General features: G+C 31.1%; 1 protein-coding gene across 15 annotated transcripts in view; it reads right to left on the reverse strand.

Moving 5' to 3' along the window:
* LOC127735885 (basic salivary proline-rich protein 2-like) overlaps window positions 1-26,566 on the reverse strand; it is a 99,151-nt gene that overhangs the window by 53,407 nt on the left and 19,178 nt on the right. For 9 of the 15 annotated variants that reach the window (XM_052246298.1, XM_052246291.1, XM_052246297.1 and 6 more), the window contains exons 5-9: window positions 23,127-23,242; window positions 22,142-22,227; window positions 18,707-18,776; window positions 12,234-12,257; window positions 4,999-5,091 (exon numbers count right to left, since the gene is read on the reverse strand). In XM_052246298.1, coding sequence (XP_052102258.1) covers window positions 4,999-5,091; window positions 12,234-12,257; window positions 18,707-18,776; window positions 22,142-22,227; window positions 23,127-23,242 — 389 coding nt within the window. Of the gene's footprint in view, window positions 1-4,998; window positions 5,092-6,064; window positions 6,628-12,233; window positions 12,258-18,706; window positions 18,777-21,376; window positions 21,445-22,141; window positions 22,228-23,126; window positions 23,243-26,566 lie in introns of those variants that run through there. The other 6 variants (XM_052246295.1, XM_052246293.1, XM_052246292.1 and 3 more) reach the window with 5 other exon arrangements.

A 26,566-nucleotide genomic window follows, 5' to 3' on the forward strand; every position in this document is an offset into this window, starting at 1 on the left:
TTCCATTCATAAATATTTTAGGAAGAACTTATATCATGATAAAGAAATAGATTTATGCTTCTTATGTTACACAGTGACTTTTTGTTCCTTTACAACGGTACAAAATTACAGTAAAACCTTCCTCAACCTAATAAATAACTTATTGTTCATTGTGACAGTTAAAAATTTAAGTAATACAAACTGGTACTTCAAAATCATTCTGAAATTAAACAGTAACTTTTTGTTACTTGTAAAATAAAAAGTTATAGTGAAACCTACCATAACATAAATGAATGTTAATATCTCCAGCGGGTTTTGATGTATTGTTTGTGAATTTCTTGCATACTGCAGTATAGCATACTTTTAGGGAGAATGTCTTAAGATTTTTCATATGAAGAAAGCTAGAACTGAGCCCTTAATAGTTATTCTTTGTTGTGAATTGAGTAAGCATGTATTAAGTATGTCTAATATCCCTAACCTGCCTTGTATTTATTAAGTCAATTTTGATCTGTATTTCACAGTGTATTGGCTTGTGTGTGTTATAAGAATAGTACTGACCACCCTGAAAAGTTACATTTTCTGGCTGCCCCATATTTTAAAGTTAAAATTTTTGTTGAAACAGCCATTAGATTCTTCAGAAAATTATCTAAAATAGCCTAGACTGGTTGCTGAATATATTCTATAATATGATAATTATATAATGAACCACCCTTTGAAAGTATGGAATGAGATGCTTCCAATAAGTGATACTTAACCAATTAAAAGATGACCTAATGTCTGAAAGTATGGAACACTGTGAGATGCCTCCAATAAAATGATACCTAACCAATCGAAAGATGACCTGCATGTCTGAAAGTATGGAACACCATGGGATGCCTCCAATTAATTGATACCTAACCAATTAAAAGATGACCTGTATGAGAAGTGAAAAAAATACAAAACAATCCAATTTAAAAACCATCTAAAAAAGTGGAAATGAAAAGAGTATACTGTGAATATATTACTATTTGTGGGATACAATTTTTCATGGATTTCATGGCTATCTAAAACCACAAATATAAATGTTCAACAAAATAATAATTTTCTTTTGCCTTGTATGGAGCCTGTGGCAAAACCACGAAATCAAATATCCACGAAAAATAGATATTTTCCTCAATCCATGAAAATTGGTATCCTCATAAATAATTAAGTGAATCCACAGAGACAGCAGATTGACTCTTGAAGATGCATCTCAACTGCTTTAATTAATTTGGTTAAATATGAATTATATCTCTTTTAATGATGAATAGTTCTTAGTAAATACATTGAACTAAAAGCTCTCATGAGATTCAAGGGTCACTGATGTTTTTTGTAGATGAAATGTGTGTCTGGCATACCAAATATTAAGCCTGGTATCCTTGATAGGTTTTCTATATCAATCATTGGGTTCCGTCTTTTTTGTAATCAGGAATCCTTGTATGTTCAAGGACACTGCTAGAAGGTTGTAAAAGGGGTGGAGTTATGTGCATGGTCAAACAGGAATTAAAATGGCCATGTGATGATTAATAAAAAAGAAAAAAATGCTCATTAGTTGCTTTTTTATAAATTTTCACAGAACGGTGAATAATGAGCTTCAAGAATGAAGACATAAAATAACATGAAATAATAAAATGCTCCGCTTGGCGCAGCTTGATACGACCGCAGAGGTAGAACCCTGAACAGTTGGGGCAAGTATGGACACAACATTCAAGCTTGATACAGCACTGAATTTGGATTGTGATTAAATATTTGACACAGCATAGGTTTCTGATTCAGAATGAATGTGGTCTAAGAACTTCAATTTTTTTAATTTACCTATTCAAACCATATCATTATTATTTGCTTTTATATATAAATCAGAAATAACCAATTTAAAATGGAAAATTTAAAAAAAAAAAAGGGGAAAAAAATCCCCCCTCAAAATTTTTTGAACCCCCTTATGATTCATCACCCCCAAACTCAATCCCAGCCTTCCCTTTGTGTTACAATGTATGGTGCCTTGCAGTACAATTTCAGAGAGATCCGTACACTTGAACACAAGTTATTGTCTGGAAACTAGAAAAATGCTTGTTTTTTTGCCCCTTTTTGGCCCCTTGTTCCTAAACGTTTTGGGCAATTACCCTCAAACTCAATTCCAGCTTTCCCTTTGTGATATGGAACCTTGTAGTACAATTTCAGAAAGATCCATACACTCACACACAAGTTATTGTCATGAAACTAGAAAAATGCTTATTTTTTGGCCCTTTTTTGGCCCCTTATTCCTAAAATTTTGAGGCAATTACCCCCAAAATCAATCCCAGCATTCCCTTTGTGATATGGAACCTTGTGGTACAATGTCAGAGAGATCCATACACTAACACACAAGTTATGTCTTGAAGTTACAAAAATGCTTGTTTTTGGCCCCTTTTTGGCCCCTAATTCCTTAACTGTTGGTACCCTTAACTGTTGGTACCATAACTGTGAGTTATAGCTAAAAAATGTTATGAGTGGTTCTTTAGACTATTTTTTCTATGTATATTACAATGTAAAATTTAGTCTCCAGCAGATAGCCATAATTGTAGGCTGACATTCTCTAATGTAACAACTCCCCCTGTACTCTGTGTGTGCCTCACACAAATGTCTCTCCAATATTTGATTTTAATAGACATTGTGGTTCTGAAGCAGTAGTACTTGCCTGATCATATGGAAATAAAGACATTGTGGTTCTGAAGCAGAAGCACTTGCCTGATCTAAAGGAAATAAAAATAAACAATCAAATACCAAAGACAGGACCCATAAAACTTACAGAGACAATAATCTAAAACAAGGACCTGATACAGTAAAGTGGTTTATCTAGCCCTAAACCAGTTTGCTTTGTTTTTAATTTTGCAGGATTTCTAGCCCTAAACCAGTTTGTGTGGTTTTTAATTTTGCAGGATTTCTAGACCGAAACCAGTTTGTGTGGTTTTTAATTTTGCAGGATTTCTAGGCCTAAACCAGTTTGCTTGGTTTTAAATTTTGCAGGATTTGTAGCCTAAAACCAGTTTGTTTGGTTTTTAATTTTGCAGGATTTCTAGACCGAAACCAGTTTATGTGGTTTTTCATTTTGCAGGATTTCCAACTGTAAACCAGTTTGCGAGGTTTTTAATATGCAGGATTTCTAGCCAAAAACCAGACTGTGAGGTTTTTAATTTTGCAGGATTTCTAGCCCTAAATCAGTTTACGAGGTTTATTTTTATGGCAAGATTTCTAGCCTAAATCTAGTTTGCAAAGTTTTAATTTTTGTAGGATTTCTAGGGCCAAAACTGTTTGCTAGGTTTTTATTTTGGTGTCCCTGATTTTTATCTTCCTTTTAGATAAAGTTTTCACTTTACAGAAAACAACACTTCAACCTTAAATCACTGATCGAATAAAATTTGTAAGGTATCACTGTACAAACAGGGAACTTTTTCTAAGAAATAAATTTTATATCTTTTCAAATCTCAGTATACATGTATATTCAGAACTACTTTTATCAATAAAGATAAATAAGCAAGGATTTGTATAGTGAGTCACTATGCAAATCCTTGAAATAAGTAGGAAATAAAATTCAAACATAAAAACACAAATGATAAATATTTAGCTGAATACTATGTATAATTCTTTGAAACTTCTTTTATGTTTGGTTCTGATTAACTGCAAACCCCAATAACATGAATAAATTTCGAACTTCTGTAAATTCAGAACTTTTTGCATTATTTTTGTGACTGTTGAACAGTTGAAAATTTATGAAAATTGTTAAAAATTGATTATAAAGGGCAATAACTCCTTAAGGGGTCAATTGACCATTTTGGTCATGTTGACTTATTTGTAGGTCTTACTTTGCTGTACATTATTGCTGTTTACAGTTTATCTCTATCTATAATAATATTCAAGATAATAACCAAAAGCTGAAAAAATTTCTAAAAATTACCAATTCAGGGGCAGCAACCCAACAACGGGTTGCCTGAATGGTCTGAAAATTTCAGGGCAGATAGATTATGACCTAATGAACAATTTTGTTTTGAAAGATTTGCTCCAAATGCTTTGGGTTTAGATATATGAGCCAAAAACTGCATTTTACCCTATGTACTATTATTAGCCATGTTGGCCATCTTGGTTCGCAGGCGGGGTCATCAGACACAATTTTTAAACTACATACCCTAATGATGATTGTTTACAACTTTGGTTAAATTCATCTGAGTAGTTTCAGAGGAGAAGATTTTTGTAAAAGATAACAAAAATTTACGAAAAATTGTTAAAAATTGACTATAAAAGGGCAATAACTCCTTAAGGGGTCAACTGACCATTTTGGTCATGTTGACTTATTTGTAGAACTTACTTTGTTGAACATTATTGCTGTTTACAGTTTATCTCTATCTATAATAATATTCAAGATAATAACCAAATACGGCAAAATTTCCTTAAAATTACTAATTCAGGGGCAGCAACCTAACAACGGGTTGTCAGATTCATCTGAAAATTACTGGGCAGATAGATCTTAACCTGATAAACATTTTTACCCCATGTCAGATTTGCTCTCAATGCTTTGGTTTCAGAGATATAAGCCAAAATCTACATTTTACCCCTATGTTCTATTTTTAGCCATGGCGGCCATCTTGGTTGGTTGGCCTAGTCACAGGACAAATTTTTTAAACTTAATATCCTAATGATGATTGTGGCCAAGTTTGGTTAAATTTGGCCCAGTAGTTTCAGAGGAGAAGATTTTTGTAAAAGTTTACGGACGATGGACGCCGGACGCCAAGTGATGAGAAAAGCTCACTTAGCCCTTTGGGCAAGGTGAGCTAAAAATAGCTAACATTTATGAATTTTTAGTATTTCATATATATATAATATCGCATGCTGGGGTATCCCTTCTATTAAATATAAAGAGTGGAGGTAAGTTCATGAGTTCAATAATTGTATAATGAAACCTTTTGTACCCTTTCTACTATGGACTTAAGAGTGGAGATGTGGTTATGAGTTTTATTGTAAAATGCCTACCTTGTGGTGCACCCCTCCTGGTGGGAACGGAGGGTGGAGGTGCACTCTGTGGGTCAGGCTCTTCATATGATCCAACGCTATCTGTATCTTCATCTGCATATGAAAAATAATAATATGTCAATAAATACAATTGAATTTATCCTTGAAACGTTGAAGATCTCCAATGTAAGTATTTAACAATATATATATATATATATATGTATATAGATTGTAGCAGGACTATTTCAGTACTTTCAATACGACTAGATCACATTCAAAGCATATAATGAATTATTTCTATGAATCAGTATATTGTCAGGTGAAAAAATACATATTTCAATGTTAAGATTCTAAAATGAATGAAACATATAGTCTATAGTTCAATGTTAAGTTTATGTAATGTATAATCTATAGTTCAATGTTAAGTTTATGTAATGAATGAAATGTATAATCTATAGTTCAATGTAAAAGTTTATGTAATTAATGAAATGTATAATCTATAGTTCAATGTTAAGTTTATGTAATGCATTATCTATAGTTCAATGTTAGGATTATGAAATGTATTATCTATGGTTCATTGTTAAGTTTATGAAATGCATAATCTATAGTTCAAATCTAAGTTTATGTAATGCATATAATCTATAGTTCAAAGTTAAGTTTATGAAATGCATAATCTATAGTTCAAAGTTAAGTTTATGAAATGCATAATCTATAGTTCAAAGTTAAGTTTTGAAATGAATAAAATGTATAAGCTTTAGTTCAATGACAATTATTATGCTAAGTAAAAAGTGTATAGTGTTTTTGTTATTGGTGGTTGAACTGTTCTACATACATACATCGTATGGTTATATAAAGGATGTAAAGATCCAGAGAAGAAGTTAAGTTTCTCTGATGAATGACATGATAACATGGAAACTTGTGAAGTGCAAGATCTTGAGAAAAAAAGTGACAAATGTATGTTTAACAGAAATGCATGGTCCAAGATAATGGCTTGCAAGGAAACTATGAAAAAAGGTCAAATTTCAAGTGAAATATATCTAAGGAAAAATGAGGAGAGTTGTCAGCAATGCATTGTGGGAAATCGCACCTTCCTCTTCTTGCGGAGTTGGGCTATGCAGATTTCTTTGTCTACTGATCAGGGCTGTTTTCAATTTGTCAACAATACTATTGGTAGATGATGATTCTTTCGTTTGATCCTTGCCATGTATAAACAAAAACAAAAACACTTTATACATATGTTTCATTTGATCCTTGCCAAGTATAAACAAAAACGTTTTAAACATATGTTTCATTTGATCCTTGCCAAGTATAAACAAAAACGTTTTAAACATATGTTTCATTTGATCCTTGCCAAGTATAAACAAAAACGTTTTAAACATATGTTTCATTTGATCCTTACCATGTATATACAAAAACAAAAACACTTTATACATATGTTTCATGTTCAAAACTACCTGTAAGCAATTGCTCTTGCCTTAATCCTAAATGAAGAAATTGTGATATTCCAATCCTATTTTAGATGACCAATTCTCTTGTTTAATAATAATCGCAATGATATGTTGATGCCAATTATAAATATCACAAGTTAATTTGTTAACATTTGATTAAAAAATATAATTTTAATGATATATATGATAATATAACATAAATATAACTATAAAAAACATTGTTTATTGCAAAACTGAGTTCATGAAAGTCATGCACTTACAAATCAATATAAATTTTGTACAAAAAGCAATGATTTGCCAACATGTTTAAATTACATGTAGTATTATATATCATATGATGCATTTTATAACAAATTAATTTAAAATGAAGTTTAGTCTCAATTTATTGAAGAAGTTTATGATATTTGATGACATAGATATATATACAGTAATGGTGCTAGCTAACAGAAATACTACAGGTGAATAAATAGTGGGAAATTAGATTACATATCACCTTTACAACTATAAAGGTATTTATTTACCAAGCAAAAATGAAAAAAATAATTTGCATAAAACAAGTTAGCAGTGACCAACATCAGATATGACTTGCTCAACAAAACTAAAAACAATTCTATCTATATCCCATGCAGTTTTGTGCGAAAGGAATGTATGTGAAAGATAGGCTGACATATACTGGAGGTTTGGTATATGTATGTCACTCTTTTTTTTTAAAAACAGACGAAATAATCTTTAATAGCATCTGTGTGGGTGCTTTAAGACCTTTTACAAATGTTCATGCAACACAAATGATGTAAAAAATAATAACCAGAATCATTCATGTATTCACCAATTTTCTTGTAACTTGTCAGTTTGATCTGAAGTTTATTCCTAGACAAGCTAAGATTTCAAATTTTTTTTTTTAATAATACATATTGAAATTGATATTCTAATGATGAAATAGCAATGACTTTACTATAAACTGTAACTAAAGCAACTTTTTTCAAAACCTAACATTGTTTTAAACATCTCTAGGTATAATAAAAAAAAAAGAATAGATCACTTTTTGTGAGCACATGTACGATTTAAATTGTATAGGCCTGTTTGGACTTAAATATTCTCAGTATTAAAAACAAAGGTTGAAAACATCATGAGATTCATACAAGAAATGAATGATGCAACAAAGCAATGAAAATCTGTGTACAGTCAAATTCCACCATATAAGATAGATTCTTCAATTCAAAAGATAGAAATAATTCTCATGAATTCTGATTTGAAATGAAATTTGAATCCTCTTGAGAAGTCAGGATCAAAAGTTGTCAAAAGCTATAACTAAAGTGTTTTTTGTATTCTTTAGGAATTTGGTGTTACGGAAGATCTTCCCATAGTATCTGTTAAATTTATAAACAACTTTTCTAGACTTTGGGCAATTAAGGACCTGGCATCTTGAATATGTACTTGTATATTGACCTAATGTTGATCGCTAGATGTATGATGTGTCATTTTAAGCTACTGTCACCTGAGATATACTCAGCATCTTCTTTTTTTTCAAATCCCTAACATCAGTGGCAAATATTACAGTTATATTCAGTACAGCCAAACTGAAACTAAAACAGACACACACACCACCAGAATACTTGATGATGGATTGGTGTTTAACATCCAGTGGCAAATATTTCATGCTAATCAGGATGAGACCAGAAAACAAGGGGTATGAGTATGAAGAATTAATATAATAATTCCTAAGGTCTTTATTAGTTTATTTGGCTCTTGATATTCACAATTTTATATGAAATTCAATAAATAAAAAATATGTCAAACAATGTAAATTTCATACTGAAAACAGTATTCTGGGACAACATAGATTAAATTTAATGTATATAAAATGTAGATCACTTATCTATGAAATAACAACTGCAGGTGCTTGTTTTAGAGGTTATCATTACAATAATTATTATGATTGACATTAATTATCAAATTACCTGTAATACATCATAATATCACAATATCAAAAGACAAACTGTTCCTTCCTTTATATTGCCAGTAATGTGTTTATTTTTTAAAAGAGAACAAGAACAGACGAGATGCAATGTAGGCTATAACCTATGTACAGCTTTTCTTTTTTAATAATAAACTCAAATAATTGAAATAAGCCAACCTATTAAAGAGATAAAAGGAAAGAAAAATACCATGTTAGAAAACTGAGCTTTAACCCTGACCTGCAAAAAATCTATTTTGTTTTACAATTTAATCTGTCCCTCCCTGTCACACATTTTATGTCAATACAACCTATTCACACCACTTCAGACATTTTTTAGTTCTAAATGCAAATGCAAAATTAATCCCCACCAACTAGGCAACAGAACACCCTAGTCCTGGTAAAAGATTTGTTTCCAGTTAAGAGTATAACATCTTAAAACTAAAGCAGATTTTGATTTAATTGTTGAGAGCTTGTCATTAAAAATAAGAAATATTGAAATATGAACCTTGACCCTTACAAATCAAATTCTTACTTGGAAAACACTTGTCAAATTTTCCCTTGGGGACAAAAGCATTCTATGAAAAGAGTTCTCACCTACACATGTTGACAGTTTATCTGGTTTAGAATACACTCGTGTTGGACGACGATCAGTTATAATATGTCCAGAGGAATTATTCCTAAATATTCCACGTACAGCTTTCCCTTCCTTAATCAGAATTTCTATCCTATTATCGGGAGGTAAACTAGCACTTCTTTGTCTATTTTTACTATTTTTTTTCTTTTTCTCAAAAAACTTCATTTTTAAACAACTTAAATCCCCAGCTGAATGCAATCTTGATTTCTTCTCTTGTCTCATCATTATAAAACCACAAATGTTTTACTTTTACTAAATGAGTAGGTTTTCTAACATACAAAAAAATTAGGTAACACAAAAAATATTACAAATAGGTCTAAAATGACCAAAAATGAATCATGGTGTGAAATAACGTAAATTTCTGACAGTCTACTGACTAACTGTATATTAATTTGATAACTGGGTGATGGATAAGTCTGTCACACTTCATTGGTTATTTACTATATATTATCGTCATGTAAAGTTGTCATACAAAGATCATCTCTCTAAAGACAATTGCACATAATATATATCATTTGGTAAATATGAAAGGGTGTCAAATATAAAAAGAAAAGAGATGTGATGCAAGTTTCTTTTTTTTTAATTACTACCCATTGTAAGTTTATTATTGACCAAATTGGTCCAAATTTTATCTGTAGTAAAGGTATTTTATTTTATTTTTTATGTTTTAAGATTATTTTGTGATTTGTAATAAAATGTTGAAAAGTAGATATACTAAGCCAACAGATTATTGGGCTGAAGATTAGATGCCTTAAACTTCAGATCTTTGTAATATAAAAGCAAGTTTTGGTAATACATTTGTAAATAGCTGTATAAACAGGCAATTATTTACTTTTCAGATGTCTGGAATTTTTTTTTCTTTCTTCAAAGAACCTTAAGCTATATGCTATATTAAAAATCATTAACAAAAGTTTTGCTTTGTTTTTATTTATTGAATTTTTTTTAAGGGGAAAGTGATAGATTTATAAAAGTACATGTTGTCTGTTTTTAGGTATAATCTACTAAAAAAGATATTTGTCTATAATCTATCTTTAACCAATTTTTTTTATAAATTTTCTATGTTTTTTTTGGCTTTTTACATAAATGTATGTAATGTTTATAAAAAGGTGTGTAATGATGACCCAATTAAGTACATATGAACTCCACAAAATACAACTGAACCAATAAAAGTTTACAAACCTTAAATGTCATAGTACATATGTTTTGATGTTGTTTACGACGGAACCTGATGTGGCAAATGAATCAGGTTCCTTCCAATGAATCAAGAGAAATCAGATGACGATGATTTTTAAACTTAGTCACAGTAACATGAAAGTCATTCGTCAACATAAAAATAATTACTTTCACAGGTATAAACAGGTAATACTGTCAGGTGTTATCAAATGTCTTGTTTTACAAAGAGAAAAAATTACATAACTTTCCGGATGTATCAAATTGTAACTGGCCACTACTGAAGCAGGTTGTCAAATTTTTACAAGGGAGATAAATCAAATACTGTGCCAGTGCATGAATCAGCAGTTAAAGGGAAAATTAATTAAGTTAAGATATTGTGACAGGGTTAGGTTTTTCCATGATGAATGATTATCAAAATCTAGTGCAACAGAGGGGGTTATTTCTGTTGGAAACCCAACAACTCACAGGATCAATGAAATGCATATAATCTAAAAAAAAAAGTAACTTTAAGTTTTATAATATTTTCACTACACAATAAAGTAGAAGGTATGATTTGTGACCATACTGCCCCTAAAATCAGTCATATTTTAAACTATCTATAATTTTCAGAACTAAATGTTGATTGTATAGTACAGCTTGCTGAAAAGGTCTCCTCTATTAAGCGAAAAACCTGTCATTCAAGGTCATCTCTTATCTGCTTAAGTAATACCTATGCATTTCAAACCTTTTTTCAAAGGTCATGGTCACCTCTTTCATTAGGTAAACTTTCTCTGGCTCGAGGTTACCTTTACATACAGGTTTGACTGTATGTACTTACATAAAACAATGCTATTTTAGTAAAAAAAATCCATTTTCATAAGTTAAACAGTCATGGAATGACAGGAAGTTCAGTTTAAAATCGTGAACTTATGAAAATGTGGACTACCTGACATGTACATGCTTAAAAAAATATATAGCACAACCTTTTCCCAAAGAGATATTCAAACAGGAAGTATTTTTCATGTTTATCTATTGAAAGCCAAAAAATTTATTACAGATTTTAGCTCTTAACTATTGAAAATTCTACTAAAAAGGTTGAAAAATATAAAATGAAGTTTTACCACTTGTCAAAAAAGAGAATAGTCTTCACAATAATATTTTTTTTACTATTTTTTACACTTTTCTTTTTTTTATGAGATTGGATTATTTATAAACGGTGTCTTCCAGCTATTCCTACATTTCAAAAATATATATTCCTTCTATTCCTACAAACAAAGTACAATAGCTGTTGTTATAAGGTAATTTGTTGTTTTAACAACTTAGTTTTAATTGATGTACAGGAAAATAAGTGCAAAAAATACGCCATTTTTACCTATTTATTTATACTTATGATTACAAAGGAAATAAAAGTGGATGCATTGCAAAGAATAAAAATTAATATTAAACAGAGAAATGTACTTTGAATTTATATACATAGAAATTCCGAATATTTTAAATATGAAAAGTAATGAGGAAGAAAACGCTTAAAGAAATGAAAAAAAATCAAATTTAATTTAATTTGAATTACACAAATTTGAACTGTAATCTTAATAGATAGCCTTGATGCAAGGCCAAATTTAAACTACACTTCATAACACTTAAATTAAGATAGTCCACAGTACCCAGATGATGCATGCGTCTCACCTAGGACCCATAGATAGGATAAGTCTTGTCCTCATATCTCATAAGTTTATATCAAAGCATTGTACATGCATTATATTTTTTATAATTCACAATACTCATGCACATGCATGATGATATGATCTGGTTCTTGGGGAGTATATCTTATTAATGTGGGTGTGGGTATGACTGTTGAGATGTGAGCTATTGAAGGGGAGATTATTGGTTTACACAAGGATTGAGACATCCATTCTTGGCTAAGCAAACAAAATTTTGCTACATTAAAACATACTTGTATACATATTTCCATAGTAACAATCAGAATAAAAGTAATCAGTGGTAATAATGCAGTATATAGAGTATTACATATATGCATACTGTATATCAGGTAAGTATTGACATGTACATTTATACTTATCTTTTCTCCTCCCTAATAAATATATTTATAATATATATTTAGTGGTAAAAACAAGTAAATTGTATGTGTAACAATCAATGGCAATCATGCTGTATCAGCCATCTGTGATGATATCTGAGTCACCCCTAATCTGTATGAAGTCACATCATTGATATCACCCACTGTTGCAAAGGTTTGATTACCCCTAATCTGTATGAAGTCACATCATTGATATTACCCACTGTTACAAAGGTTTGATTACCCCTAATCTGTATGAAGTCACATCATTGATATCACCCACTGTTACAAAGGTTTGATTACCCCTAATCTGTATGAAGTCACATCATTGATATCATCCACTGTTACAAAGGTTTGATTACCCCTAATCTGTATGAAGTCACATCATTGATATCACCCACTGTTACAAAGGTTTGATTACCCCTAATCTGTATGAAGTCACATCATTGATATCACCCACTGTTGCAAAGGTTTGATTACCCCTAATCTGTATGAAGTCACATCATTGATATCAGCCACTGTTGCAAAGGTTTGATTACCCCTAATCTGTATGAAGTCACATCATTGATATCACCCACTGTTCCAAAGGTTTGAGGTGTAATACCACCAAATCATAGTACGTCACATCCGGTTGCATACGAAAATAGGTCGAAAAAAAATATTCCCTTGAATTTGACAGTTGTAGGTAATTGATCCTACATTTCATTGCAGTAAAACATTTCTGAGTCATAAACATATATCTTGGGTATTTCAAAGCACCATTATTTCTTTATTTGGGGTTTCTATAGAATATTTTGGAAACTTGAGGTTACATGGTTACTAAAGCTTGTACACAGGTTAAAAAAGGGGGAAAATTTGATTGGTTAACTTCCAGTGATGGTTATTTTCTTATATGCAATGAAATGTTATGTGAAATTTTTTCTATAGTACTGGACAGGATAAACCTTTACTCATGCCAAGTATTTCTTTTTTTGAAACAAAGATAAATTCTGCACAATTTTTTGAAAAGTGCAAATTTAACAAAGACTAATAGGGGAAAATCAATGGTGGTATTACACCTAATATGGGAAGCTGTACATGCACCTTTGACCTTGTGAGTACTCTCATGTGTTAAAATTTCTTGCTATTTAAGTGAAATATTACAAATAATGAAATATTCTGAGTGGATTGAGTCTCCAAAATACATTTTATGAGAAAATTTCCTTGAAATAGGACTTTACCATGAATATTAGTTGACAGGACAAGCCATACTTAGAGTCTTGGGGAGCTTTTTCTCCTTATTTTTAATATTCTGCTATACTAGAAAATTTTTCTTAAGAAATACTTTAATAAATATATAGTTTTAAGTAAATGAAATTATTTTTAAAGCAGTAACAACAAATTATTCACCAAAAGAGAAGTTTTTTATGTCCCTCTCTGGAACGCGGCGTAAATTTAAGTTTTACGCAAGGACTTATTGAAACCTCCTTGGAGACAGTAAACTTTTATACGGATAGTTCAAGCAGCTTGAATACTTCAATTAATCATTTATAATAACATTTCTATCATAAATGAGTGAAAGTTACCCCAAAATTTTTATTTATTGGCCTAAAAAGTAGAAATTTTGAGGAAATGAGAGGTATAAATGGACCAAAAGAGACTTTATAAGGAAGAATAAGAGGTCCATTAGTAGTATTTATCATCCTAAAGTCATCTTTTGTATCATATTCAACTGTTTGTAGGCAGATGAGATAAATATTTGATCATTTATTGGTCCACACTATATTCTATCATGATGCGGCTTGGTTTGAATTTTTCGAAGAAATTTTGCTCGAATCGCTGTAGATGTCGTCTTACATTATACTAGATTTTTCTCAAACTATTGAACTGATTATGACAAAACTTGACAGGAATGATTGAAATAACCAGTATTACAAAGGAAAAAAGTCACATTCAGTTTATTCAACAATAAAGTCTTCTTTAGGTGTAATACCACCAAATCATAGTACGTCACATCCGGTTGCATACGAAAATAGGTCGAAAAAAAATATTCCCTTGAATTTGACAGTTGTAGGTAATTGATCCTACATTTCATTGCAGTAAAACATTTCTGAGTCATAAACATATATCTTGGGTATTTCAAAGCACCATTATTTCTTTATTTGGGGTTTCTATAGAATATTTTGGAAACTTGAGGTTACATGGTTACTAAAGCTTGTACACAGGTTAAAAAAGGGGGAAAATTTGATTGGTTAACTTCCAGTGATGGTTATTTTCTTATATGCAATGAAATGTTATGTGAAATTTTTTCTATAGTACTGGACAGGATAAACCTTTACTCATGCCAAGTATTTCTTTTTTTGAAACAAAGATAAATTCTGCACAATTTTTTGAAAAGTGCAAATTTAACAAAGACTAATAGGGGAAAATCAATGGTGGTATTACACCTTGATTACCCCTAATCTGTATGAAGTCACATCATTGATATCACCCACTGTTACAAAGGTTTGATTACCCCGAATCTGTATGAAGTCACATCATTGATATCACCCACTGTTACAAAGGTTTGATTACCCCTAATCTGTATGAAGTCACATCATTGATATCACCCACTGTTACAAAGGTTTGATTACCCCTAATCTGTATGAAGTCACATCATTGATATCACCCACTGTTGCAAAGGTTTGATTACCCCTAATCTGAGTTATGTCATGTCACGAGAAAAACATTTACTTGAGGTACCGGTATATAAGATAGTGTATATGATATGTCTTTTTCAATATCACACACCATATCAACCCACGACCAATTAAATCCCTCGAGCAAAGCTCTTGGGTTTATATTGGTGAGTGTCTAGGGTAATGACACAGATCTGATATTGAAAAAGCAGTATAATATTCTCTAAATATATAATGATTGCAGGTACAAAATACAAAATATGGAATAAGAAATGACCTGTTAAAACTTCAATGTATATTCCAATAAATTCATGTTCATATATGCTGCATATTTTTTTTTAAATCTTATAAAGAATTCTCATGGGAACAATTGTCTATGAGGTTTAGCAAAAGTTACTTGACAAAAAGTGAGGTAAGATGAGCAATGCACTATTGAAAATAAAGCTCTTAACCCATATCTTTCAAATAACACACTGAACAATAACAACTGTATTAACCAACTCCTATCCAACTACACACACTGAACAATTAAAAAAAGCTCTTAACCAATTATGCAAATGACATGGAATTTTACAAACAGAAAAATCCAAGAATTGATAAGTAAAGTATGCATGCTGAAATGTCTCACCTGCTATACTGGTAATGATTCAAATTATATTGAAAGTCTTAGAGTAAAGGATTATACAACAAGTTTTACATAAAATTAAAATTATCAATGATCTGTGAAAAAGAGGTCAAGGTAAAATGAAACCTGCCAGATAGACATAGTACACCTTACAATCATTCCAAACACCAAACATAGTTAACTTATTGCTTATAGTATCTGAGATACAGGCCTGATTATTTTGTACATAAATCAGGCTGTTGGTTTTCTCGTTTGAATTGTTTTACATTTGTCATTTCGGGGCATTTTATAGCTGAGTATGCGTTATGGGTTTTGCTCATTGTTGAAGGCCGTACGGTGACCTATAGTTGTTAATTTCTTTGTCATTTGGTCTCTTGTGGAGAGTTGTCTCATTAGCAATCATACCACATCTTCTTATCTTTATATATACTAACCAAAAAACTAAACTTTCACCAGCCAACCATGAAAATGAGGTTGAGGTCAGATGAACTCTGCCCAACAGACATGTAAACCTTAAAAACAGTCCATACATAACATATAGTTAACCTACTGCTTATAGTATCTGAGAAACAAACTTAACAATGAAAACATAACACTGACTTTTGAACCATGAAAATGAGGTCCAGGTCATATGAACATGGCAGACAGAAATGAACACCATACAAACATTTTACTCACCAAATATAGTTGCACTAATGCTTATAGTACCCAAGAAACAGACCTTACCATGAAAACTAAACATCGACCAATAAACCAAGAAAAAAGAAAGAGATCAAAATCAGAAGAACTCTGATAGACAAACATGTACACCTTGCAATAACTCCATGCACCAAATATAGATAACCTTATAACCCATCTATATAACTGGATATGAAGCATCCAGGTCTTAAACCCCCAAAATATAAAGGTTTATACAAAGAATTTATGCAACCACTGCCAGTTTGTAATCCCTAAGTCTAGCATTCTGCAACTTTTGTTGTAGGCCAGACAAAAACTTATTTATTCCTTAAGGAAAAGTGAAACAAAACTATAATACTAATCATTTACTTATAATGAATTTTGCATCACAATTTAAACTATTTGAGGTCATAATTAAAAGTGATTGTAGCATGACGCCAGAAGGTTATTCTGAGACAGATTTAGTCATTCAGAGCAAATTCCGCTAAATACCCAAAAGTGTAAATACATCTATTGTTGTAGGCCTTACAGTAGTTCAACACACAAATTATGTAACCCTATATTGGAGAGACAGATGGACCACTGGAAAAACAACTATTTATCACAGGTGCATAAAAATTGCTGCAAATAAAGGTACAACGAAATCCTAAAAATAACCATATTAAGGTAAATGTAATCTACTTGAAACAGAAAGCAAATTCATTTGTATATAATTAAAGAAAATAAATTCAAAACCATGATAAAAATGATGTTCACACAATGGACAAACAAAACAGGTAGTTAATCAACCATGCTGATTTTAGTTATTTACTGACAATAAGTGACCACTACTTTCAAGGGATTGTGCATGCATACAACTTACTGATTTAAATGAAACTCCTTGGCAGCTTGTGAGAAATAAATTACATGTTTCACTAAAAATATTTTCATTAATGGTCGAAAGTTATCTGGAATTAATCAGTGGCATTAATAAAAATATGTATCCAAGGGACACCATGTCCCTCTTACACTATCATATTTGCAAGTTCTGTGAACCCCAAAATCTGGGTCAAAACCCTAATTTTGCAAAAAATGAAAATTTGTAATAAGTTTCTAGTTGATATCTTCATGAAGAACTAAGCCGTCACCATCAAGGAACTAATACATGCATTTCAGTTGCTGCTGTGAAATTCTGTATTGAGGCAATGACATTTTAAGATTACTAGTTTTCTGCCATTCATTTTATATAATCATTGCATCTTTGTTGGATTGACTCATGGCTACTAATAGGTCAATCTGAAAGAATTATATTGACCCAGGAACTAAATCTGTGGTTCTATACTGTAAATTCAGAAATTAAAGGTCAAGGTTGGCATGGTGCTTCTACATACAAAGTCAATCTAAGTGCTACAGTACAAAAGTTATGCACCAAACACAAATCAGTCAATGTTTTACTATCATAAGGGTCAAAGGTCAGAGTGACCTGATTTGGTATATGACATCCCCATCCCCTGATGTATCAGCATACCATATTCTGTCAAGCTAAGGTCTATAGTACAAAAGTTATGAGCTTGACATGAACTGGACAAGATTTTACTATCATACAGGACAAATGTCAAAGTCAAAGTCAGAGTGATCTGACTTTGGTATATGACACACCTCAAGCCCATGATAAAACTGTATACTAAGTTTGGTTATCCTAATTTTTAAGGTACAAAAGGTATGAGCCAAACACTAATTGGACAAGGTTTTACTATCATAGTGTCAAAGGTCAAAGTCAAGGTCAGAGTGACCTGACGTTGGTGTATGACACACACCCAGCCCATGATGAAAGTGCATACCAAGTTTGGTTTACCTTAAGTTTTACAGCACAAAAGTTATGCACCAGAAAGACAGACAGACATAAAACATAACCCAATACAGGACAGACAAGAACCAGTCTCATAGACTGGTAAACATGATGGCCCCCTCACTAACTATCATAGCTGGGGCATACAAATTATAAAGTACACTAGCATATTCTGATCAACTACTCATAAGTTTCATGTATAAGGGGTGATAACTCTTCCTGATTAAAAACATTTTACAGAAAAGAGATTACCCTACTTTTCATTTTATAAAGTAGGAACTCTTTGGGTGAGTTTCATCAATTGAATATTGTGATAAACAAAGTGGAATTCAAAACTTTAAAGACAAGTCAAATTTCAGGTGGAGTTTTGAATAAGTTTATATTTAATTCTATAGATACAATGTAAATTTTTAGCAATGATAGAAAAACTTGTAATATTCACCTGTGCAACCCTGAACATTTATACCCAAAGCTGTATGTTTATATTTATTAACCAGGTAGGATCCTGATCTAAACATTCATAATGAGGTTATTTTTGTGATGCAAACCTAGACAAAAATGAATGATTCAATAGAGCTAAAAAATGTGATTTACTATGACCCTCCCATAATGGAGATCTCTACTTCAAGTATATCGATTATCTCATTAAAACACAGAAAAAAATCCTTGACTTTACCTGGAGGCTGTTGTGTTGGTCGTCTAGGTTCGGCGACTGGTGCGATACTGTCCGGTGTGTTTTCATAATCCTTCAATAAAACAAAGATTAGATCAATCTGCATGAAATATTATGTTATCAAATTAAAATCAATATGTTATTTGAAGCATCAGATGAAAATTCTATAATGTAATATTAGTTTCAGAAAAAATCACATGCACCTTATATAGATGCATGCGTCCATTAATAGCATTGATATTTATTAGGTTAACAGGTCTACTTTTGAAAACAAAATCTGCCCTATTTGAAAATTAATAGAAAATGTATTCATGCGACACAGATGATGCCCCCGCTGCCTATAACGTTATAAAGGGACATAACTCAAGAACAGTAAAAGTGATACCACCCAAATTCGAACTTTATATGAGTTTTGTGGTAATAAGCATTGTGTATAAGTTTCATAACATTTGGTTGAGGCAAACTTGAGGTCGAGAACGGAAACAAAAAATTCAGCAATTTTTCCATTTGTAAAGGGGCATAACTCTACAATGGTAAAAGTGACGCCAACCAAATTCAAATTTGATCTGACACTGTTTTGTGGTAATAAGCATTGTGTATAAGTTTCATAACATTTGGTTCAGGCAAACTAAGTTAGAGAAAGGAAACTAATTTTGGGACGTACATACGTATGGACGGAAGTATGGACATACAAGGGTAACACTTAATGCCCCCTCTGCTGCAGCGGGGGCATAAAAATTATATTATCAAAGAAAATCAAAGAACAGCATTGTAATATCCCCTGCCACAGCACATATTTTATATGTCTAAGGGCTATAACAAGCAACTTTCAATCAATTAATCATTCCAACGGTTATAACTCCATTGATCTTCCACTTTGAAGACTTCAAGTGGAACAAGTGCAAACAAATTTGCTCATATAAATGAAAATAACATTTTTTTTAATTTTGTGTCCAAAGTGCTTTTCTGGATTTATCTTTATCAGGAACGCTCATACCAAAACATTTGAAATCCATAGGTGTATAAAAACCTATATACCTTGGATATTCATTTCAGAAAAATCCATAAGAAATATGGGCAGGAGAGCACTTACAATGCAATTTTCCATAGATTTCAGTGTATGCAAAGGCATGACATCTGCAAAAGTAGTTGTGCAGTGCTGTTTTTCAAACTTGTTGGAGACATTGCTGATGTAAACATTAGATATATTTCACAAAAATCTAAGAAATATAGGGATGAGAGCTTACATGCAAGGACAGAATCACAGTAATTCTATATCCAAAATATATAATACAATGAAAAACCTTTTTAGTTTTCTGACCTTTAAAAAAATCTGTAAATGTTAATACAAAATGTATAATGTAGCATTATGTAATCTGAGTATATAGACTGAATAAAGTATACAAAAGATATCAGCTTGATAGGTAACTGTCTTTGTGTTAGAACAAGGAAACTTAGATCAGAACTTTATAGGTAACTGTCTTTGTGTTAGAACAAGGAAACTTAGATCAGAACTTAACAGAATGTATTGGAATCACTGTATACAATCATTGGTGATTTAAGTCATGTCAATACTAAAAAATAAATTACATCCAGCAAAATAAGAAATAAATAATCTTACATGTATCTAAAGACCAAAAAATAACTTTTACTTGCCCATGATTGCATAAAAACTGTTATGTTACAAGCAGTGTAACAAAATCTATACAAATGGATTAGCCTTAGAAGCAGAGTAGTCAACAATACATGCTTGCTATACCATTTATTTTACCATCTCTCTTTACATTGATGCCCTGATTTATTCCAACCATCCCATTTATTATAAGCTCAATTACAACTTAAATTAGAAAACAGTCATTTCAGCAAGGGCCCCTGTCTTGCACACTTTTGTGTGAAGTACAGAAACAAATAAGAAATACATTTTCAAAATGGCAGCCAAAAGATAGTTTAAAGATGCGAGCTGATGGATGGTTTTTTTCACCTATACATTAAATTTCAATAATTTGCACATCTATATACATGCATGAAGTTCAACAATAGTGCAAATTAGTGTTTCAGTCCTACTCTTAGTTTTGAAATTTACATCCCCCGCCTTACTATACATTAATAGTTTTTGTTCACATAAACTGTAGATGGACAAAATTAGGTGAAAACTATCAGTCTCCAGCATCTTTGATGTGGGATCCTAATAAGCAAAACAAAAGAGCTTTATTTGTGAGGTCTTTTTCAATTTTAAATTCCAAAGAATCTTTTAAATGTAGACCAAATTAAGAAGTCCAAATAATCCTGTCTAATTTTAATCATTTTCATTTTTTTTTTCAGAAAGTTTCTAAAAACAGCAGTTGTGTATATTATTGATAAAAAAAAGCCTCTGAATCTTGAATCTTCAAAAAAAAAACTTTTATTATTTTTTGTGTATAAGATAAATAATGAGGGATTTCATTTCTGCAATTTACCTATACAATAATACATGTGAATGTATGTACAAAATTGACCTTGCTTATACGTAAAATTGTCAATGAAATGGAAAGATTATGTAATCAGCCTAAAAGTGCAAATTTCTCTCCCACAAAAAAGGAACTGTTACACCATGATCTTTGCAACCATTTTTGCAGAAATTGATACAGCAAGCGTGCAATGTATTTGCCATTAGCAAGCAGAGACACGCTGTACCTCCTCTTCCTCAGACGAATCAAATTCTGAGTCCCATTGGCATTCTGCCTCATCTTCTGAATCTGAATCTAATTATATAACTCATTTAAATCAATCAAATGTTATACAACATGGCACTATATTCCAATACTAAATCCAAACACCCTACTGATCAAGATAAAAAGGAAATCATGTGATACTTTCTATTTTTGCTTTTATGTTTTATAAAAGTCTATCACATGACTTCCTTCCTTCTTGATGTACTCATACATGTACATGCATGTAATGAAACTTTAAATCAACATAGTTCACTTGTTTTATTTACTCAACTTTTTATAGCTACATAATTTGCCAGTCTTAAATATGAGTCATCTTTTATGCTTATTTGATGATAAATTTTCCTTTTTTTCACCCTTCCTCCCTCATACCTGTCAACTGTCCCCTATAAGGAGAAAAAGACTTCATTTAATTAGCATTGATTGTACACATAAAAGTTGTCTTCCTCACAGAACAAAATATCTCTCTATTTTTAAATTCTTTTGTATATTTAGTAAGTTTTCACATAAAGTGTACATTATATTGCCCTTTTTAGTGAAAACATAAGAGAAGTCTTTTTAAATTATCAATTGGCATGTTATTTCCCCCACCCCCTTGAGGTTTGAAACCGTTTCTAATAGGTTGACAGGTCCCCCTTATTAAGGGGAGGGGACAAATTATTGATACAAGTAAACTATAGATGAATAAAGTTCCATTTTGATGATAAATCAACATCACGTAAAAATCTACCTCTTCTGATGAAACATCTGAAAAATCTGATGCACCCCATTCATAATCATCTTCTGGTCCGGAACCATCATCATCATCATCATTCTCTGGTAATTATTGCATCATAGTTATTATTATACATATGCAAAGTACTCCTTTTAAATCCTGACTCTTGTATAGTGAAATTAAGAGTAGGCAGCAATGTTTGTAACATTGAATGCTATCTTTTTATGATATTCAAATAATTATAGTGGCACGTTATTGTGTATAATAATATTGTGCACATTTTCAACTGTTATGAGAAAGTTGATTTTTCCATTGTGTATTTTTACTTGTTTAGTTATTTATATGTTTCCATAATAACATATTTTAACTGTCAATATTCACCTTTGTTTTTATAGCAAAACTGAAAAAATAAAAAAAAATAGTACAAAACAAAACAGAAACTATTTTTAATAAATGTTTATTATTTTTGTTTCTCTAATTCTAAGTCGATTTAACCTTTTCCTGACCTGTTGATAATCTTTATTTAATCAATGTGTGGTTCGTTTGATCTCATTTCTTCACTGGTCAAAATTCAGTTATGACGTCAAATTTTCTTGCTTTTCTCTGAATTTGTTATTGTGAGTACCGTCATGAATAAAGAAGACAATGCCTGATGACGTCACATAGAAAGAACGCATCTTTTTGCATACCATTTGAAAAGAAGTATTAAAAATTGTCTATATATCGCCTATAAATCATAAGAGAAACAGATTCCACCACCAAATCTCGTGCAATAAGATATTTATCCACTCTCGACAGTTAAATTTTAAATAGTTAAAATGCTCGGCGAGCCTCACATTTTTAAATTTGAAAATATAACTGTCTGGAGTGGATAAATATCATATCACACTTGATGCAGTGGTAGAATCTATATTTACCTAGTGCTTTGCTCAATGATAAGGATGCCAGTTTAAAACTTGTTGATTCTTGAATCAAATATCTTTATTATGCTTATACTTGCCTCCATTGACTTGTGCTTGTGAAGCAGGTATTGGTGGTGGTGGTCTCCCATGGTGAGGTGGGTTATAATCACGGCTTGGGGTGGAAGGTATTTGTGGCTGTACTATATTCTTCACTCTGTCAAAAAAAATTAATGGCCTTTAAATTTGTTCAGCAAAATCTGAGTCTAAAATCCATTGCCATTTCATACAAGTCACAAAACTTCATGGTTTATATCTAAAAACTGTCGTATTTGTTTTTCATTTAGTGTTTTATCATAAATCAGGACACTGATTTTCTCGTTTGAATTGTTTTTCATTTTGTCATGCCTTTTATTAGCTTACAGAATTTCCTAATAATCCAGGACTGATGGACATCCCTAGCGAGAACCCTGGTGGTGCAATCAGAACCAAAGTTTTATGTAACCATCAGATCACATTCTTACAAACTGTCTTCTGTACATGATTTACTTATAATTATAATTTATCATTTGACTCTCTTTATCTCAAAATTATTGTTATCGCAAAGAATCTTCTCATGTTCATTATTATTGCATGTATTTAATATAATTTAATGGCCAGTTTGCCTGTGCATATATGTTAGTTATAGTCAATGTATTGATTGGGAGTAATCTAAAGATTACTAAATTGTTTTTTTTGAAAAGAGGGATTTTGAAATCGTTGTTATGAAAGCTAGCCTTTCACTGGTGCTCTCTTATGGGTAATAGATTTACAAAATTAGAGCAGTGTCTTGTGATAAAATGTGTTTATGTATGGTAAATAAATAATGAGGTGGAAACTGCGTTTGATTGTTAAAATAAAATAAAAATACTGTGCTAAACCTAAATTTTAAGGTGCATGAGAAAATACACAAATACATATTTTAAAATTCACATTTATGTGATTGTATATATAAAATACATGATTTATATGGTACACCCACATGACCAGTTGAACAGGGGTACAGTAAAACTGCCCTGATAATAGACACATACAATATATTAGCTAAGCTCTGCCTATACATCGCTACATAAAGCTTTGATGGTGTTTTAGCTGGAAACATAGTACTGGTATAACTATGCACAGTATTTATATATGAACTGAAATTCACAGTATGGAAGTATGCATATAGATATCTATAACAGTCATGGGCAACATAAATTCACTTTGACATACATAAATTTGCATGAGATTGTAATATCTCTGTTTGGTTTGATTACTGTACTGCTGTAGTTGGGTTTAGCACACACATATGAAAACATTGTATAATCAAATGCATTAAATATATTAATTCATAGCATATATTATCGATACTAATTTTCACGTATAAAACAGTTTCTTGGTCTTATTTCAATTAAGATTACATGTATCTAAAATTACATTATTTTGATATTTCTACTTTCCCAAATCTTCGTGCTGTGCTCGTAAATATTTTTCAGATATATGGTTGTCAGTATTTGATTAATTAGAAATTTCTTATTTGATTTGATACTATCCTTTGTATGTTAATATTTTTCAGTATAGGTGAAACAAATCTATTAGAGTAATAGAAGATTCTGAAATATTTATGGCATCTGTTTTGAATTACATAGAATTTGCTGTCTAGTTTACAGTTGGAATATTTTTCAATCATTTTGGAAAGAAGTTCACCGTTTGGACTATCCATTTAATTGAACAACCAAATGAAATGGAGACATTTATTTCTACACGCCTTTGAATTTTTTATTCTATTTCTGCACACCATTAGATTTTTTATTCTATTTCTACACGCCATTGAATTTTCTATTCTATTACTACACACCATTGGATTTTTAATTCTATTTTTACACGCCATTGGATTTTTGATTCTAAACTGTCAAACTAGATATACACGTATATACTTTTCTTGGTCAATACAATTTAATAATTTTTTTAAGACAACTGTGTCTTGTCTATGAAACTGTTTTCCTTAATTGTCAAATCAAAGACAATTTGTTTTTGAAGGTAGGGGTAATTGTAACTTTTATAGGTTGTGTAAATCCCCTTTTTCTATTTATAGTTATTACATATAACCTTAGTGTTGTTCTTAAAAGTTTTGGAAGGGATAATTTTTCTCATACTTGAGACTTGATGTCCAGAATGGATATTTAAACCTTGTATGGACAATATTTCTTTAGATTGGGGAAATCTTTCGTACTGGTAGGTTGTACTTTAATTTAATCTTATTGAGTTTCTTTACAATTGATTTATGTTTTGTTTTTTTAAAGTCACACATTTTAAATTCATAGTTAAATGTTTCTGTTCCAAATATAAAAAGAATTGTACACTCATTGGATAGCTAGTTATTTTATGAGTATCAGGTTAAAAAAGAGATTAGGTATGTATTGATATTGATATCAAAGAAGATGGTTAATCAGAGAAGGATATTTAAGGAGTAACTGGTTGTCAGTCTTTGTTCGAGCTTTACTCAGAAATTAAAATTTTTGTTTTATCACATGGTTTTTAAGGTGTTGCACTAATCAATGCTACTGAATGATGAGTATCAGACATTGCTCTGCATGGATCAGGATTTAAACAGGAATTGATTTAGGTAATGTTTTTTTTACTGGACTGACTTTGGTCCCTGGTGCATGAATTAAGAGGTTCATGTTCCAGTTTAAAAAAGTCAGTGGGAACCAATTGTATTTTTTCCTAGGAAGTCGGAATGTGTTTCATCATGAACTTGTTGATTGAAATTAGTTTTTTAAAAACGACTAGCAAACAGTTCTTGATTTTTCAAGTAATGAGTCACGTCTAAATTTCTAATATGTGAATTGAGTATTTTAAACAAACTTATAGCACTAATGCAAAACAATTTTATTTTACTTGGATAATTCATTATGGGTTTTCTTTTCACTGCAAATGCAGCTTCCAGTATTATCCCCTAAAGTGCAGCATCCAGTCTTATCCAGTAAAGTGAAGTTTGAATATGAAAATGTATTGAACATTCACTGTTTAAATTTCATAAGGAGATACAGCGAAGTTTGTGTTTTGTTGTCTTTGTGTATTAAATATGATACTGTTTTATCAATCTTGATTTTTTCGTTATATATGAGCGAATACATTACTTGGGGCAATCTTCACCTCTTGTCAATTCTAGTCGCTGACACTTGCATGTTATCAGTTTGTATTGGATTTTGTTCTGAGGACTGTCAGTAACTTGTCCCAAGACCTGGATCGAAAGCACAGACAGAACCTTCCAGTAACATAAACGGCTGAGCAACTGTGGTATACTTCCATGAGGCAAGTTATAAACGGAACATCCGTTTATATAAAAAAAACCATTTATGTTACAATAGGCCAAAAAATTTGTTAACAACAGAAAAAGGCTATTTTTTTTAATTTGAGAAGTTGAACTAAATACTATCAAAATTCTCAAATATTCATGTTTGTTTCAATTAAAAAAATAAAACAAAACAATTTGATAAAAATCAAATACTTATTA

Source organism: Mytilus californianus, unplaced genomic scaffold, assembly GCF_021869535.1.
Source record: "Mytilus californianus isolate M0D057914Y unplaced genomic scaffold, xbMytCali1.0.p SCAF_3, whole genome shotgun sequence".
Classification (NCBI taxonomy): Eukaryota; Metazoa; Mollusca; class Bivalvia; order Mytilida; family Mytilidae; genus Mytilus; species Mytilus californianus.